This window comes from Stegodyphus dumicola, chromosome 7 (genome assembly GCF_044657685.1).
Source record: "Stegodyphus dumicola isolate Sdum_Otavi_A_Nest chromosome 7, ASM4465768v1".
Taxonomy (NCBI): Eukaryota; Metazoa; Arthropoda; class Arachnida; order Araneae; family Eresidae; genus Stegodyphus; species Stegodyphus dumicola.
In genome coordinates this window covers 203,585,745-203,601,445 of record NC_140774.1, presented here as the reverse complement: position 1 = coordinate 203,601,445, position 15,701 = coordinate 203,585,745, and the positions used below count along the sequence as shown (strand labels likewise).

The 15,701-nt window shown below is 38.3% G+C and overlaps 1 protein-coding gene across 1 annotated transcript in view; it reads right to left on the bottom strand.

The window, feature by feature from the left end:
* The window catches only part of sing (MARVEL domain-containing protein sing), a 34,386-nt gene that overhangs the window by 9,334 nt on the left and 9,351 nt on the right, over positions 1-15,701 (bottom strand). The window contains exons 2-3 of the mRNA XM_085821259.1: positions 10,406-10,588; positions 294-434 (exon numbers count right to left, since the gene is read on the bottom strand). Of these exons, the coding sequence (XP_085677385.1) occupies positions 294-434; positions 10,406-10,588 (324 nt within the window). The remainder of the gene's footprint in view (positions 1-293; positions 435-10,405; positions 10,589-15,701) is intronic.

The following is a 15,701-nucleotide window of genomic DNA, read 5'->3' as shown; positions in this document are numbered from 1 at the left end:
ATAGGTGTAATTTCTATGCGCTAGCCATGCAAGATTTACAACTTAGAGGGGTGAGGAGATAATATTTAATTTAGTTTGATCATTCGTAGGTGGCAGCACCGATAATAAAATAAAAAATATTTTAAACTAAATTACTAAGTTAGATATGTTAACTTATTGGATAAGCGAGCAACCAGTCGAGTTTTTTTTTTACTCCGTACAATGAAGTAAAAAGTCAAATATTAAGGCATTTATGGTTAAAACCGTCAATCAAAAGTGAATAATAACGAAAAATTAGAGAAATTCATCCTTACCCCTGCCGTCATAAGAGCTGGATAAGCCTGGAAATACGGAATAATAATATACATTGGCCATAAGAAGAGCGTAGTATGCATAATCAGAAAAGCTGAACCCACCGAATACAAGATGGCTGCCACAATATTCTGGACTATTTCCTAAAATTAAAAAAAAAAAAAAAAAGTACAGGAGTCGATAAAACAAGCTGAAGAAATTAAAAAAAAAGTATAAATTAATACATAGTGATCCAGAGTAAGATGACTTTCGATAATATGCAAATCTTGGCTCTTATTTATAGCAATAAAATAAAGCTGAATGTACAGGGCGGTTATAATTAAAGTTCCACTTTGAAACGGTTGTAAAAGGAAAACTGCTGGACCAAATGTTACCAAGCTTGGTAATCATGTAAAGCCCATCATAAAAATTAATTTAGCGCGGGAAAAAAAAAAAATATTACTGGGGGGGGGAACGGTGCTGTATGCAATACTGTTAAACGATCTACTAAGACATGAAGACATCGGTTTAAAATATTGTTACGAATTTGGTATTTAAAAAAGCTAATGTTAGTTTCAATTATAAATTAAATGGTTTTATTTCTCGCGCAGTGCAGCGCGTGACGAATATTAAAAGAAAGCTAAGCCGAAAAATTGAAAATACAAGAGCGCGTGCATTAAATAAATAAATATCTCTTTTTGATTTCGAGAAAGTACTGGAAAATTCTAGCGCGTGATTTTTAAAATCTTATAAAAGGAGGAAAACATCTCAGTTCGTAGCAGTTGCTTAGTTTGTTGTTGTTTAGAAAATTGCTCTTGTTGATTGTAGCGAATTCGCGGATTAGCGTTCTTTAGCTGTTTTGAATTACGTTCTATTGGACATTTGAGTAGTTAAAAGATAACTACTGTGAGATATTGTAATACTGCATGATAATTTGAGAAAATTTAAGCATTTTTGTTGTGATAATAATAAATTTTTGTTCATTTTTCATCGGACTTGTGCATTCATTTCATAACGAACCCGTACGCACGCAACAATTTTTGGTGTCAGGAGTGGGGTTTGAATGCCAATAACAAGAGGAATGGAAGAACAATTGAGACAGCTCATTACTGCTTTTGCTGCGTTCCAAGAAAAGATGGAAGCTGGCCAAACATCTTTTAAAGAAGAAATTAAAGAGGAAATGAAATTGGGCCTGGAATCCGTTAAGGAAGAGATGAAATTCTTTAAAGATGAGATGAAAGCAGGTCAGGACAAAATGAAAAGAGAAATTACCTGCGTAATAGAAAATAAATTTGAGGCTATGGAAGGCAGAATAGACGCGGTCGAAATTAAAGTTGGACAAATTGAAGAAAACGTTTCTTCTGTGAAAGGGCAAATAGAAGACAGAGTTTCGGCCGTGGAACAACAAATAGGTTACAGAGTTGATTCAGTCAAAGAAGAAATAGAAGGAAGAGTTTGTTCCGTTAAACAACAAATCGAACAACAAACTGATGAGAGAGTTTCTGCAGTTGCCAAAGAAATGGATACTTTAAAGAAATTCGTAGCGACGGCAGGGAGCAAGAGTGATGATTTTAAATTCTTACCGATGCTTGCTCGTCCATCTCTGAAGCTATCCACATATGATGGGAAGACATCCTGGGAAGTGTATAAGACCCAGTTTTCTATCGTTGCGGATGCGAATGGATGGGATTCCCAAGCTAAGGCCTGTTATCTCGTAGCTTCTCTGAGAGCAGACGCAGCGGATATCCTGAAGACGCTTCCCGAAAACCAGAGACTAGACTTTGAAGCTCTATCCGGCGCATTGGAGCTGCGCTTTGGTGAAAAGTGTTTGAAAGACTACAGCAGGCTTCAACTAAAATCCCGTCAGCAGAAGCCCACCGAAACGCTTCAGGAGCTCGCCACGGATGTTGAAAGGCTGTCACATCACGCCTTTTCGGAGTGCCCGACAGAAACAAGAGAAATCCTGTCGCTGCAATATTTCATCGACGGCATCCGGGATCCTGAAATACAGAAAGCTCTTCGAATGGCAGATGTAAAGGACATAAAAAGCGCTCTGTTGTACGCCATGAAGTTCGAGGGAGCCCAGCAAGCAACTAGTACAGATCGCTACCCAGTTAGAGCTGTGCGAGTCCATGAGCCAGTGGATCAACTGATGGCTCGTTTAGATGATTTAGCCAGACAAGTCGACGCTTTGATACGGAGTAGGAGCGAGAAGAAAGTGGCTCTAAGGTGTTGGAGATGTGGTAGTGAAGGTCACCTAAGACGGAATTGCAGAACGCCCCAGGGTACGGAATATAAAGCATGTGATTTTACCAGACAAGTCAGTGGCTTGAGACGGAACAGAAGTGAAAAGAAACTAGTTCTAAAGTGCTGGAACTGCGGAGTTGAAGGCCACATACGAAGAAACTGCAAAACACCCCGAGGTACAGAAAATAAGACCATTTCCAAGTAACGACGCAGTAACAAATTAGTGACCATATCGAGGAACGGAGGTTGCCAGATAATGAAAAACCTTGTTTTAAAGCGCTTAAAATTTATACAGTGAGTGGCAACAGTAACGGACTGTCCATTAATGGGAATATCGATGGAGTTTCTTGCAATATGATCATTGACATAGGAGCTAATGTTACCATCATTAGGAAAGATTTAGCTGAACAGTTTAAAGATAAACTTATTTGGACGCCATCCTGTGTTACCCTTCAGACTGCGTCTGGTGATAAGATCGACATAACTGGGAAGTTAAACGTAAGCATCACGTTTGGAAGTGCCGCCTACCATCACACGGCATATGTGGCGGATATCACAGATCCATGCATACTCGGATTGGACTTTTTAAGGAAATACAATTTTTCCTTAGACTTGAAAAACAACAAACTGCTTTCAGCATCTGATAGCATGACTATCCATCCTCAAAAAGGATCCTCGCCTGGAAATGCCGACGCCTTGTCCGAAAGATCCAGCTCGGGAAGCTGCCGAAATCATACTAGGGTCGAAAAGAAACGCAAGACTACCAGCTCTTCTCCAGCCCAGATGCTCTTCGGTCGAGACCTTCGTCTGCCTTGTGACCGCCGTACGGATGCGTCTTCATCGCCTGAGGAACACATCCAAGATGTCCAGGCCCGTTTTGAAGTGATGCCCCGTTTCGCACTAAAGCGATAGAACTTGGCGACGGATCAAGTGAAGACCAGATACAACACAAGAGCTACTGGACATAGATCCAACAAAGGAGACAAGGTGAGGTTGTGGAACCCGATTCAACGAAAAGGACTCAGTCCTAAACTACAGTCACCTTCGGATGGTCCATGTACAGTGCGGAACAGACTGAATGACGTCTCCGTAAGTCTTCGAACTCTAAACCTAAAGTCGGTCATTACGACAGGTTAGCTCATTACTATCGCCATAGTATGTAATGTAAATAATTGTAAATAGTATAAGACCATGGTCCTTTTTGTTTTTAAATGTGTATTTGATTTGATTTGCATTTAGTATCTGATATTTGTATTTGACAGCATTTGATTTGTTTTATTTATTGCATTTATTGTTCATGTTGTTTATTACTGTAATGTAATGCTTATTAATGCATTTACGCCACAGTTGTAAGTTTGGCTTCCTGTCCAGGGATTGTACTGCCCGGGACGTGCAGTCCTTGGGAAGGGGGCAGTGTTACGAATTTGGTATTTAAAAAAGCTAATGTTAGTTTCAATTATAAATTAAATGGTTTTATTTCTCGCGCAGTGCAGCGCGTGACGAATATTAAAAGAAAGCTAAGCCGAAAAATTGAAAATACAAGAGCGCGTGCATTAAATAAATAAATATCTCTTTTTGATTTCGAGAAAGTACTGGAAAATTCTAGCGCGTGATTTTTAAAATCTTATAAAAGGAGGAAAACATCTCAGTTCGTAGCAGTTGCTTAGTTTGTTGTTGTTTAGAAAATTGCTCTTGTTGATTGTAGCGAATTCGCGGATTAGCGTTCTTTAGCTGTTTTGAATTACGTTCTATTGGACATTTGAGTAGTTAAAAGATAACTACTGTGAGATATTGTAATACTGCATGATAATTTGAGAAAATTTAAGCATTTTTGTTGTGATAATAATAAATTTTTGTTCATTTTTCATCGGACTTGTGCATTCATTTCATAACGAACCCGTACGCACGCAACAATATGTTTAATTGTTTCTGAAACATTTACAAAGCATGTTCATGTGGCGTCCATCATTTTCTGAAAGCAAGTTAGATCGTATTACTGCGTTTCTCAACAAAAGCTCTTAGTATATCAGGAGGAATCTTATGGACATGCCGGTGATCGCATCTTTCAATCCCGCCAATTTGCTTAGATTATCACCATAAACAGTGTTTTTGAGAGAACTCCATAGCCAAAAGTCACAGAGGTTGAGGTCTGGTGACCGGAGTGACCAAGAAGCGGGGAGGTGTCGGCCTATAATTCATTCATTCGTAAAATGTTGCCTAAATAACTGTGTGATACACGTACCAATGTGCGGTGGGGGCCCCGTCTTGCATAAAAAACATCGTGGTGTCTAAGGCTGTGTTCAGACGGCGGCGTAAAGGGCATAGAGGCTGACTGACTGACTGACTGGCAGGTTATTACCGGCAATGCAGTCCTGTGAACTGCGTATCCGGCTCTATCAAACTAGTCCCAATGGCGACATCACGATAAGTCTATCGTCACATACATACAGTAAATAGGAGGTGGCAAAAAGGGACCGGCATCATTCGGTCAGGAGAGCTAAGCATTATGGACAGAGGTGGAGATGTTGTCATATAATACAAACAAACTATTTTCATATATACACAAAATTATCAAGGGGGGAAGTTCGAGTTACAGACGTGGGCCGCGAATGGACGTAGGTCTTTATCCTCCATTAATATGACATAGTTGAAAGTCAGAAAAATATTCATGTGATTACACTTAAGTGCCTTATCATAAAAGTGCCTATTAAGTTTGCGTATGTGCTCCTCAAGTGTATCCAGACGCAAGTCATGGTGAGAGTTAAGTTACTGACATACATATGCGCGTTAGTAATAGTACGAAGCACTCTATTCTGTATTAGTTGCAGCCTTTTAATATCATTTTTACGTATCGTCGACCAAGCAGGCGATGCATATGTGATGACTGGCCTAATAGTAGTGAGGTAAATTAAACGCTTTCTTCTCAGGTCAAGACTTGAAAACTTCCCTAGAAGGGGCTTTAAGCTATTAATAACATGGAACGCCATTTTGCGAACATGTGTGATGTGGTCCTTCCAGGTAAGCTGTTCATTAAAGACTATACCAAGATAGGTGGCATTTCGAACTTTTGGGACAACTTCATTAAATAATGTAATATTCTCCTGCACAGGCGTCCTGGTGTGTTTTCGTCGCACTATGAGCAAGTTAGATTTTTGGGCGTTTATGGATATTCTCCAATTTGCGCACCAGTTCTCAATACTAGGCATGATGTTCTGCAGCTTACGAATAGCAAAATTTGCATTTGCGGACTTAACGGCCAAGGCCGTGTCGTCCGCGTAACATCCCAGGAAGAAATTACTATCTAGCTGCGACCTAGGAAAATCTGCTACATACAAAAGATACAAAATGGGACCTAAAATGGATCCTTGAGGGACCCCTGCATTTATTGGCCTGACGCTGGAGTGATCTTTTCCAATGGCCACCGTAAAAGTTCTATCTTGAATGAAAGACGCAATTAGCTGAATTAGCTCTCTCTCTATATTATAATGGATTAATTTGAAGATAACTATGGCGTTTCGGCTGCCCTGTTCCGAGTAATTTAATCTCACTACAGGTCGACTCTACCTTTGGGCACGTCGTGGAGGTTCAACCTCCACTATTACCCTCCAGTAGAGCCGCGCACCACCTGGATAAGACACCAGGCAGCACCGGTCGTCTAATGCTCCTGCCAGTCGCTCGGGTGAGCCCGTCGCAGCGGGACATTACCCAGCGACCCCGTGGGAAAACCCCCGGGTTACTAGCACCACGCCGCGCTAGGACGTGCCAGACTCCGAGGCCGGCCAATGAGTGACCTTTCCCAGAGCCTTCAGAACCACCAAGTTCATAAATTTTATACCCCCGTGGCCGAGACTGCCTAGGTACAGATCCTAGCCAGTAGCTTCGCAGAGTTCTCTACGTCGACCCCCGGGGGGGGAATTTGAAGATAAGTCCCTCATGCCAGACGCGGTCGAAAGCTTTCGCCACGTCTAGCATGAGGATTGCCACATTCTGTTTCTTATGAAGTGCGTCTCCGCAAAAACTCTGTAAGTCTTACTAACTGCTTTGTGGTGGATAACTTGCTTCGAAACCCGAACTGCTCCGGGGGAAGGACGTTCAGATAAGGCTTTAATCTGTTAAATATAACTCTTTCGTAAATCTTTCCAAAGCCTGGAAGCAAACTGATAGGCCTGTATCCATCAGGTTTTGTTTTATCTTTGCCGGGCTTTGGAAGAAGTATGACCTTCGCATGCTTCCATTTAACGGGAAAGTAACTTAACTTTAAACTTGCATTTATGATGCAAGTAAATATCGTGATGCAATTGACAGGCAGATTTCTAATAGCCGTGTTACTAATCATGTCATAGCCAGGTGCCTTTGGTCTCTTTAATTTCTTAATAATATCCTGGACCTCAGAGGGCGTAGTCATAAGGGCATAAAATACGGTAATATCAGTCACACTTGCGAGAACGGGGTGTAAGCCGTGGGCAATGAGAAAAGCTAAATTTGCGCATGCGTGGATGTGTCTACAACTTTCTCGCGCTGTTCTCCTGCTCGATTGATTTCCCGCTTTCGCTCTGCTTGTTTTGTGACAGCGAAATCTTCTGTAGAAAGCCCTTTCGTTTTAGCTTCGCTCTGATTGGTCGACGCTTATCCCAAACTCGGCGTAAAGTTGTAAACTTTGAACCCTATGCCACGAGCCCTAAACGAGATTTTGTGACGTTGCACAGACTGGTTGCCTTGGCAACGGAGCTCTGCTTTAACCATTATGCCCTTTACGTCCCCGTCTGAACGAAGCTTTAAATGCCACGTTGCTGCAATTCAGGTATCACGAAACGTCTTAACATTGAAGCTAAGCGAACTGCAGTCACGGTGCATGTAACAAGTCCAGCTGTCGACTGCTCTTCAAAGAAAAATGGTCTTAATTATGAAGCTGTCATACCACACCAAACGGTGACTTTAGGCGAATGCAATGGAACTCGTTAGATAACATGAGCGATCCATTCAACACAATCCATGGGTTAATAAGTAAACGATTTTTGGAATGCGCACACTTTTGCGAGTGATTTGTGATTTCACATTTTCTAATCTCTAATTTTTGGTTTTCACGGACGGATTTCTCCGTTACACGAATGGCGCACTCGACTTTCATCGCCTTTAAATGGTAGTTTTGTTTGGATAAATGTTTCTTAAGGGTGTACAACATGTTAAACCCGTGTGACAAGAGGCTAAGTTAGATTCTGACCCTTATTTCGTTTAACAATATTGAATACAGCGCCATTTCCTCCCTGGGGGTGAATTTCTTTACTTTTTTTTTAGCAGAAAATAAATTTTCATCACCTCTTTTACACGATCACCAAGTTTGATAACATTTGGTTCTATAGTTTTCCTTTTACGGCCATTTCAAAGTGGAACTTTAATTACAACGCCCCTGCATTTTGTGTAATTTATGGTTCGTGTAACAGAGTAATATTATTATTTTAGGTAGATTTATTTTTATTTATTTATGAACATTTTTTATGAGGAAGGAAAAATTTGTTTGTCGCTTTATGTAACGAAGCTAAAACTTATTAATTCACTTTAGACTACCTCAAATACAATTTTACTGCAAATTATATTTTTCTGATGTGAAAATAAGTGAGCTAAAAATTTTAATACCTGAGGTTGAAAACTCCGGTAAAGCAACTTGAGTTTCAGCAGACTTCTTTTCTTCACTGAGATATACATTCAGATATCCATTCGGTGGGCGTCGATAGCCCGAATTCGCGGGTCAGTAATGAGAAATCGCAGCAAGTGTGCGGAATTATCACATAAAGAGGAGACGAGGAAAGTTACTTTAACTTTTAACCAACGAAAATTAGACCTCTATAGTAAATAAATAACAGTTCAAAAGTTTGCAAACTTTAGTAATCTGGTAATGTTGGTGTATTTAATTATGGCAAAGCACATTAGGGCTAGCTGCCTAAGGGGAGAGATGCCTTCGTGGAGGACTTTCTAAAGGAAACTGGAACGTACGTTACACATGGGGAAAGCCACGAAAACACCCATGCAGCTAGCCCGTTCGCGGGATTCGAACCTCGGACCGAACTACCAGTGTTCAGCGACTTTACCGCTCGGCCGCTGGTGGGCCAGTAACCTGGTAAAATTTGGCCTTTAAATTTAACCTAATAAATTTGATTCAGCCCGCTTTCATATCTCGGTAAAACTCGACTGTCTATCAGTACCTACCTGCACTAAAATGTCACTATTGAAATGAATACCGAATAAAAGCTCAGTTTTTAAAACTGTGGAACGTATGTGTATTTTGCGCATCTGCTATTTCTTTGAGATGGGTAAATACCAGATATTAAAGAGATTTGTTCTTAAAAGCAAAATACGAAGTAGCCACAAAAATAGCCAAACTTTTTCATAAGTTCATAATTTGAAAATAATGGCAACATTACATTCTTACATATGTTAATTTTTTGGATTGGATTGTTTTTAATTATGGCAAAGCACACGAGGGCTATCTGCCTAAGCGGAGAGATGCCTTCGTGGAGGACTTTCTAAGGGAAACTGGCTCGTATACACGTTACACATGGGGAAAACTACGAAATCTCGGACCGAACCACCAATGTTCAGGTCCAGCGTCTTTACCGCTCGGCCGCTGATGGGCCCTTACATATGCTAAATTACTTGCATTTCGAAAACTGGGTACTCTTCCTGTATTTTTTGCTCTTCCTGTATTTCCTCTCCCTGTATTTTTTGCTCCACATAATTTGGTTACACGAAAATATCTGTGTCTGTGGCTCCTGTTTTTTAGTTTGGCTGCTATTTATTAAATTTACATGTGTCAGTGATATTATCTGATTGCTCAAAGATTTCAGCCAAAGAAAACTGCTATAGTTATCAGATTTTTATAACAGAATTTTATTTCCCCGCTGCTGATTGGGCAATCACATTCCATAAAGTTTCTAACCTAATTATTTAATAAACAGGGCCATTGCCAAACTATGGTTGAAAGTGGGACAACGCTTGTTTATATTAAACGAATAAACTACAAAAATTATAATTTTTAACACAATTAATGGGTTAACAAGTATCGGACTTTGTAAATATATCTGGTATTACGATTTCAACAATAGGCATCGCCTGATGTGGTGCTTGTTTCTCATTGGCAGATATTTTATCTAACGTTTGCTATTTGCTTAGATATCCTAAGCTTGGATTATCTTCCTCATAACATTTGTTTCGTTTCGTCTTTTCGTTTCCCTTTTCTCCCTCTTGAAAATTTCACCTGCTAGGAATTTAACGTCCTTTACATTATGAAACAAGTGGCGGCCTGAATAAACCTTGCATTACATCCAATAAATGCTCAGATACATGTCTCAACAGGCATTATTTACGGTATTTTACAAAACATACACATGGCGATAATACATTACATATAGCTAACTATAATAACATAACACACAACACAGCTCTTTGGTAAAGCATGTGATAACTATGCAATTGGTATAAAACACACTTTGCAAATTTTGGGGATTATGCTATAACCAAAGGCAAGATATTTATTTATTATTATTCCGCCTTCTTTACCCCTCAATGGGCACTACAGGTCAGTCATGTTATTCTGATCGTTGCTACAGCAACCTATTTTTGTTATTTATCTTTTCAACCTTATTAAAGGTAAACAGATTTAACAATAGTTATTACTTTTGTTGGGTGCTCAAACTTACAATTTTTGGGGAATGTTAGTATAAAATTAGCAAAAAGGGTTAGTTAGCTTAGAGATATTTACATATATACATGAGTTGAGGCTTAAAGCCAAGATATAAGGAATATTCCACTGCGCTGTATGGAACGCATTAAAATAACACTATATTCGGTACAATACTAAGACGGGAGATTGAATATTTTGCAAAATACTTACAAGAATTGTTGTCCTTATAACCCGGAATGTGTGCTCCGAGATTAGGTAACAGAAGAGGGTTACTGAAGCGAACAGCAAAGCTGCTGAAGAATTTACCAAGAAAAGTGGATAGGCCACTCCCAGTGTCAAGTACATGGGGCTTCCGTAAGTTATCATGAGTCCGACACATATACCGCCGAATAGCTACGAAGACAAATGTAATGAATAAGATAAATATAAAATATTTTAAGTAATTTATTATCAAGATATACAAAATTAAAGTTTCGAAATTTAATTTCTTTGACTGATTTTGTTCAGATTATTAAGGAATTCTGCAGACTAGAAAGCTGATGATAGAATAAATTAGTATTTTAATTTGTATAGATATTTTTACCAAAACTGGTTAGCATAAAATTGTTATTTTACATTATAAAGCATAATTTTACTAGGGCGACATTTCGTATACGATTGCTACGCATTTCTGTAAATTTTAAATGCAAATGACTTTTGCAAACAGCCTAATTAAAGAAGATTTAAAAAAATTTAAGATCGCGAGTCACAAACAAAAGAAACAAAGTTACGCTTTGCAGGATTGGCAGTATGTGAATGATGTTCTGAAGGTTTGGCATAAAATATTAGACTCGCAGGAAAATAATTAAGATAGAATAGCTTATATTTTTGTGATTTGTCAACATCGTCAAAATATCTGTCTCCTGTTTTTTTAGTTTGGCTGCTATTTATTAAATTTACATGTGTCAGAGATATTATTCTAGCTCAAAGATTTCAGTTAAGTGAAACTGCTATAGTTATCAGATTTTTATAACAAAATATTATTTCCCCGCTGCTGATTGGGCAATCGCATTCCATAAAGTTTCTGACCTAATTATCCAATAAACGGAGCCATTGCCAAACTATGGTTGGAAGTCGGACAACGCTTGTTTATATTAAACGAATAAACTACAAAAATTATAATTTTTAACAACAATCCATGGGTTAATAAGTATCGGACTTAGTAAATATATCTTTGTAAATATTTTTTTTTGAAGAACTTAGTTTTTATTTCAGAAAACGTTAAATTAAATTGAACAAAGTGCAGGAAGATGAAACCCCTCGCAGCACGGAATATTGAATAGAAGAAGAATGTTTTACTGCCGTTTGTATGAGAAAGTGAGCAAACAGTAACAATATCTGAAAAAATTACACTGCTGGCCATTAAAATTGCAGCACCAGAAAGGAATAATCTGACGAACGTCAAAATCACGTGAAAGGAAGAAGAGGTTGAGATATGCAACTGCAACGTATGCATAGACATGAGGATTTTTTGGAAGCGGGAGATGTGAAAAATGAGCAATGTCCTCGCCGGGATTCGAACTAAGGACCTCTCGAATGCGCGTCGAGCGTGATGACCACTACACCAGAAAAGGCGGTAGAAATATCTTATAAGTATTTCATCGCATTTAGACGACACGGGAAGAAGAAACGACATCTGAAGCACTGCATAAAATACGAAGAAATGCTTACCAAAGAATGTCGGAATTCGATGGAGGCAGGATCGTTGCCTATCGAGAGTCCTCCATTGCCTATCATCGTTCCGTGATATCGCCCGTAACACTGATCGACATCCAACCACTGTCATGCGAATATGGAATCAGTGGTTTGTTGAGGGTCATACTGAACGGCACGCAAAATCTCAACGCACTCTCATGACTAACGCCCGAAAGGACTGATACGCAGTCGCATGGACCTCCGACCTAAGGTTCTACACCAATCAGAGTTATATGTCCATGCGACGGAAAAGAATCTACAATCCACCGCCAGCGGCATTCACTGAATCAATGATAGTAATATTACAATGCTAAATTGACAGTGTCATCTATACAATAATTGTAACATAATAATCCGTATGAAAATAAATATACGATCAATTAATAATTACATTGTCATGGATAGGATCTATGTTGTGGATAGTGGATCTTATATATTAACCAGTTTTTAAACCTATGTCTTCTTCAATACATCATAACTTCATGTTCTTATCAGTTACACACCTAATGATGTGTGCCCGTATTATTTTTGCAGTTATCCACAGAGTAAGCCAGTCACATCAGTTCAGGCAATTGATAGTTCCATAGCCGTCCGAAAGGACTGTCATATTGCGAGGTCAGCTCTGCAAAACCATACGACCACATCCCGGACAGGAAATGGGCAGATTTGCAACACGCGCAGTATCCGCTTGTATGGTGCGTCGGCGTTTGCAGCAGCGTGTCGTATCAGCATGGCGACCTTTACTTCATCTTCCTTTGACAATGCAGCAAAGAGACAGCCGGCGACTCTGGTGCGCCGAACGACAAAGTTGGATACAGAAGTGGCACATTTTCATCTTTTCAGACTACTTGCGGTTCTGCGTGCAGTATTCAATGGCAGTATACGTATCTAGAGGCTCCGAGGAGAGCGCACGTCGCCTGCTTGCTTTGGATATCCGCATAGGGGCCCTGCACCTGCTGTGATGGTTTGGGCAGCCATTGGACACACGACACGCGCATCTCTGGTTCGGATCGACGGTAATTTTAACGCAGATCCGTACATTTCTGACGTCTTACGTCCATTGTTTGTGCCTTACCTTCGAGACCTTCCAAACGGATCTTCGAGATCTTCCAACAATTCCAGCAACATGTGCAAGACCACATGTTGCTCATCGTATTCTGACCTTCCTCGATATACAGGGTATTCGATTGCTGCCCTAGCCTAAACGGTCTCCAGATCTGTCACCCATTGAAAACATTTGGTCATGGGTTGTTAAATGACTAGCCTGCCACCCTTCTCCAGATAATACGGTAGATGAAGTGTGGCGAAGACTTGAAACAGCATAGAATGAGTTGCCCGTTTCTGTCATCGAAGCCCAGCTCGACTCCATGCCTAACCGGGTATAAGGGCCGTTTCAGCCTGCTAGGGGTGGCAACAGCTGTTTCTACGAATTTCGCCTTCCTGTAAACCCCCAAACTGTTTACAAATTTAATCATTTTGTCTTGATGCCATACTGTTTACGCACAATAAATATCTTTTTTTTTTTTTTTTTTTTTTCATTTACTTTATGGTGTTGCAGTTTTAATGACCAGCAGTATATATAATAATAAAATGAGAAAATATCTATAGTAAGCTCAAACAATTAAATTTTAATTTCTAACGCTAGTATTCTATAATTAATCTATAATCGATCTAATATTCTACAATTTCAAGTTATAGAATTATTTATAATATGGTTCTGATACAATAGATATTACTATTTGATACTAATTGGGATATTTTAAATTTTACGTTCTTTGCCTAATGTCATTTTGTACTTTTTTAACATTTTTATTGAGAAAACCGTGAAGTAAGAAAAGCTTTTATATATCAAATAACTTTTAAATAATATAAAAATAAAATTAATGATTAAATATAGACAAATAAAATAAATAACATATAAATTTATAATGCGTTGATAAACTTCAATATGTCATACAATAATGTAAAAACAAATAAAAATACATATATTAACACCGATTTAACATTGGTTGAATCTTCATAAGAAGTTCTACTACAGTACATTTAGAAAACTCAGAACAAATAAAATTTAATAAGAAAAATTTTGCTGAAAATCACTAAGGACTGAAGAATAAAGTTTCCAACAGTTTCAGTTTAATATGTTGTTGGGAAACATTTTTCTTGGTAAGACCCGATAGATTCGGTGATCTGTAGGGAGATCGGGAAATTTGATGAAACACTAGAAGAGTTCGCTACTGTGTCCGCTGACCACGAAAAGATCATTAGCATTGCTGATTTCCAGCAAAATAAAATTCAAAGTAAAGCTTCAATTACCCGAGCAAGCGATAATCGTAACGATTGCAGAGTTTTGTTCATCTCTTCTATCTGTCCGAATGATCAGATATTGCTTGGACTAATTTCGCGGAAGATCCCAGAAAAATTTGGAAATATCGTACTTAAGATAAGCAGTTTTTTTTTTTTTTGAAGTCTTCGGATTCCTTTTCTTCTAATATTCTATAATTTTATGCTTAGATCTCTAAGCCTTTTTCATAATTACTACTCTTGTCCCTATTTCTCTTCTAGCTAATTTTCTTTCATTCAGTGTATCACAGTTTTCTTGCATGTTTGATTTTGTTTCCATTAATTTTAGCGATGCATAATTGGGCGGCATTCATTTCGCTAACTACTTACCCTTAAATTTTTTTTTTCCTCATCACAGTTTTCATTCTTTCTTTCTTTTCTTTCCCCCCTTTTTTTTTCGTTGCTTAAAAAAGGTGTAAATTAAGGATGAAATAAAAGCTTTCAATAAGGTTTGAGCATGTTTGATTAGATCTGAGGGCTCCTAAGTAACACAGTGAGTTTAGTAGAGTACTTAATATAATAGATTATGTTTACTTAGCGTACTTGATTTGTTGGCCTATACTTGTGAGCTGTCGAGGATTTAACTTACAGCTGCTACTGACAACTCACACAGAAGTATTCATACCGAAAGTAGTAACTTTAATGAATTTGTATTGAACTATATTTATTAGATAATGGCAAAGCACGTAGCTATTTGCCTAAGGAATATCTTTGGGGAGGAATTTTAAGGGAAACAGGTTCGTATTCATCTTACGCATGGGTCAAACAATGAAAACTTCTGTTAATTTAAATGCCGATTAATTTTATACACTTGCATGTTTGCAAATACTATTTAAAAACTAATTTTATTCCCTCCTCTTAGCCACCTTTCGAAATAAAACTTTATGTTGCCATGCTCTTATCTTACACTCTAACTGACATAAAAAATCTTATTTTCTTTAATGTGAGAATTTACTACACTTAAAATCGATTTTAATTCTGTGTCTACCTTATTCTCAGGAAGTTATACTTCTTCGCTGAATTTCTGTTATCGGTAAACTGTTTGAAATATTTCTTAACGTACGTGATCTCATTTACTTTTTGTGATTTTAATTATTTATCATAACAGTGTAATAAATTACACGAACTTTCAAAAATTCGTGTGCACAAGAAGATCCTTCATGAAGTAATTATTTACGAATCAAAATTTAAACAGTTTATTACTTAATTCAAGTATGTGTTTTTAATAAAGTACAGCATATTTTTCTCATATAAGTACCTTTTTATTTCACTATTACATTGAAGCAAAAACTCCCGAAATTTACGGGAAGAAAATTACCCCTGTTTAGTAGGGCTGAAATGCACTATTCATTTCAGCCGATGTACGAGGCGTTGGCATTTACGCCAAAATAAAGACAGCTGAGGTTAAAAAACAATGTCTATTATTAGCATA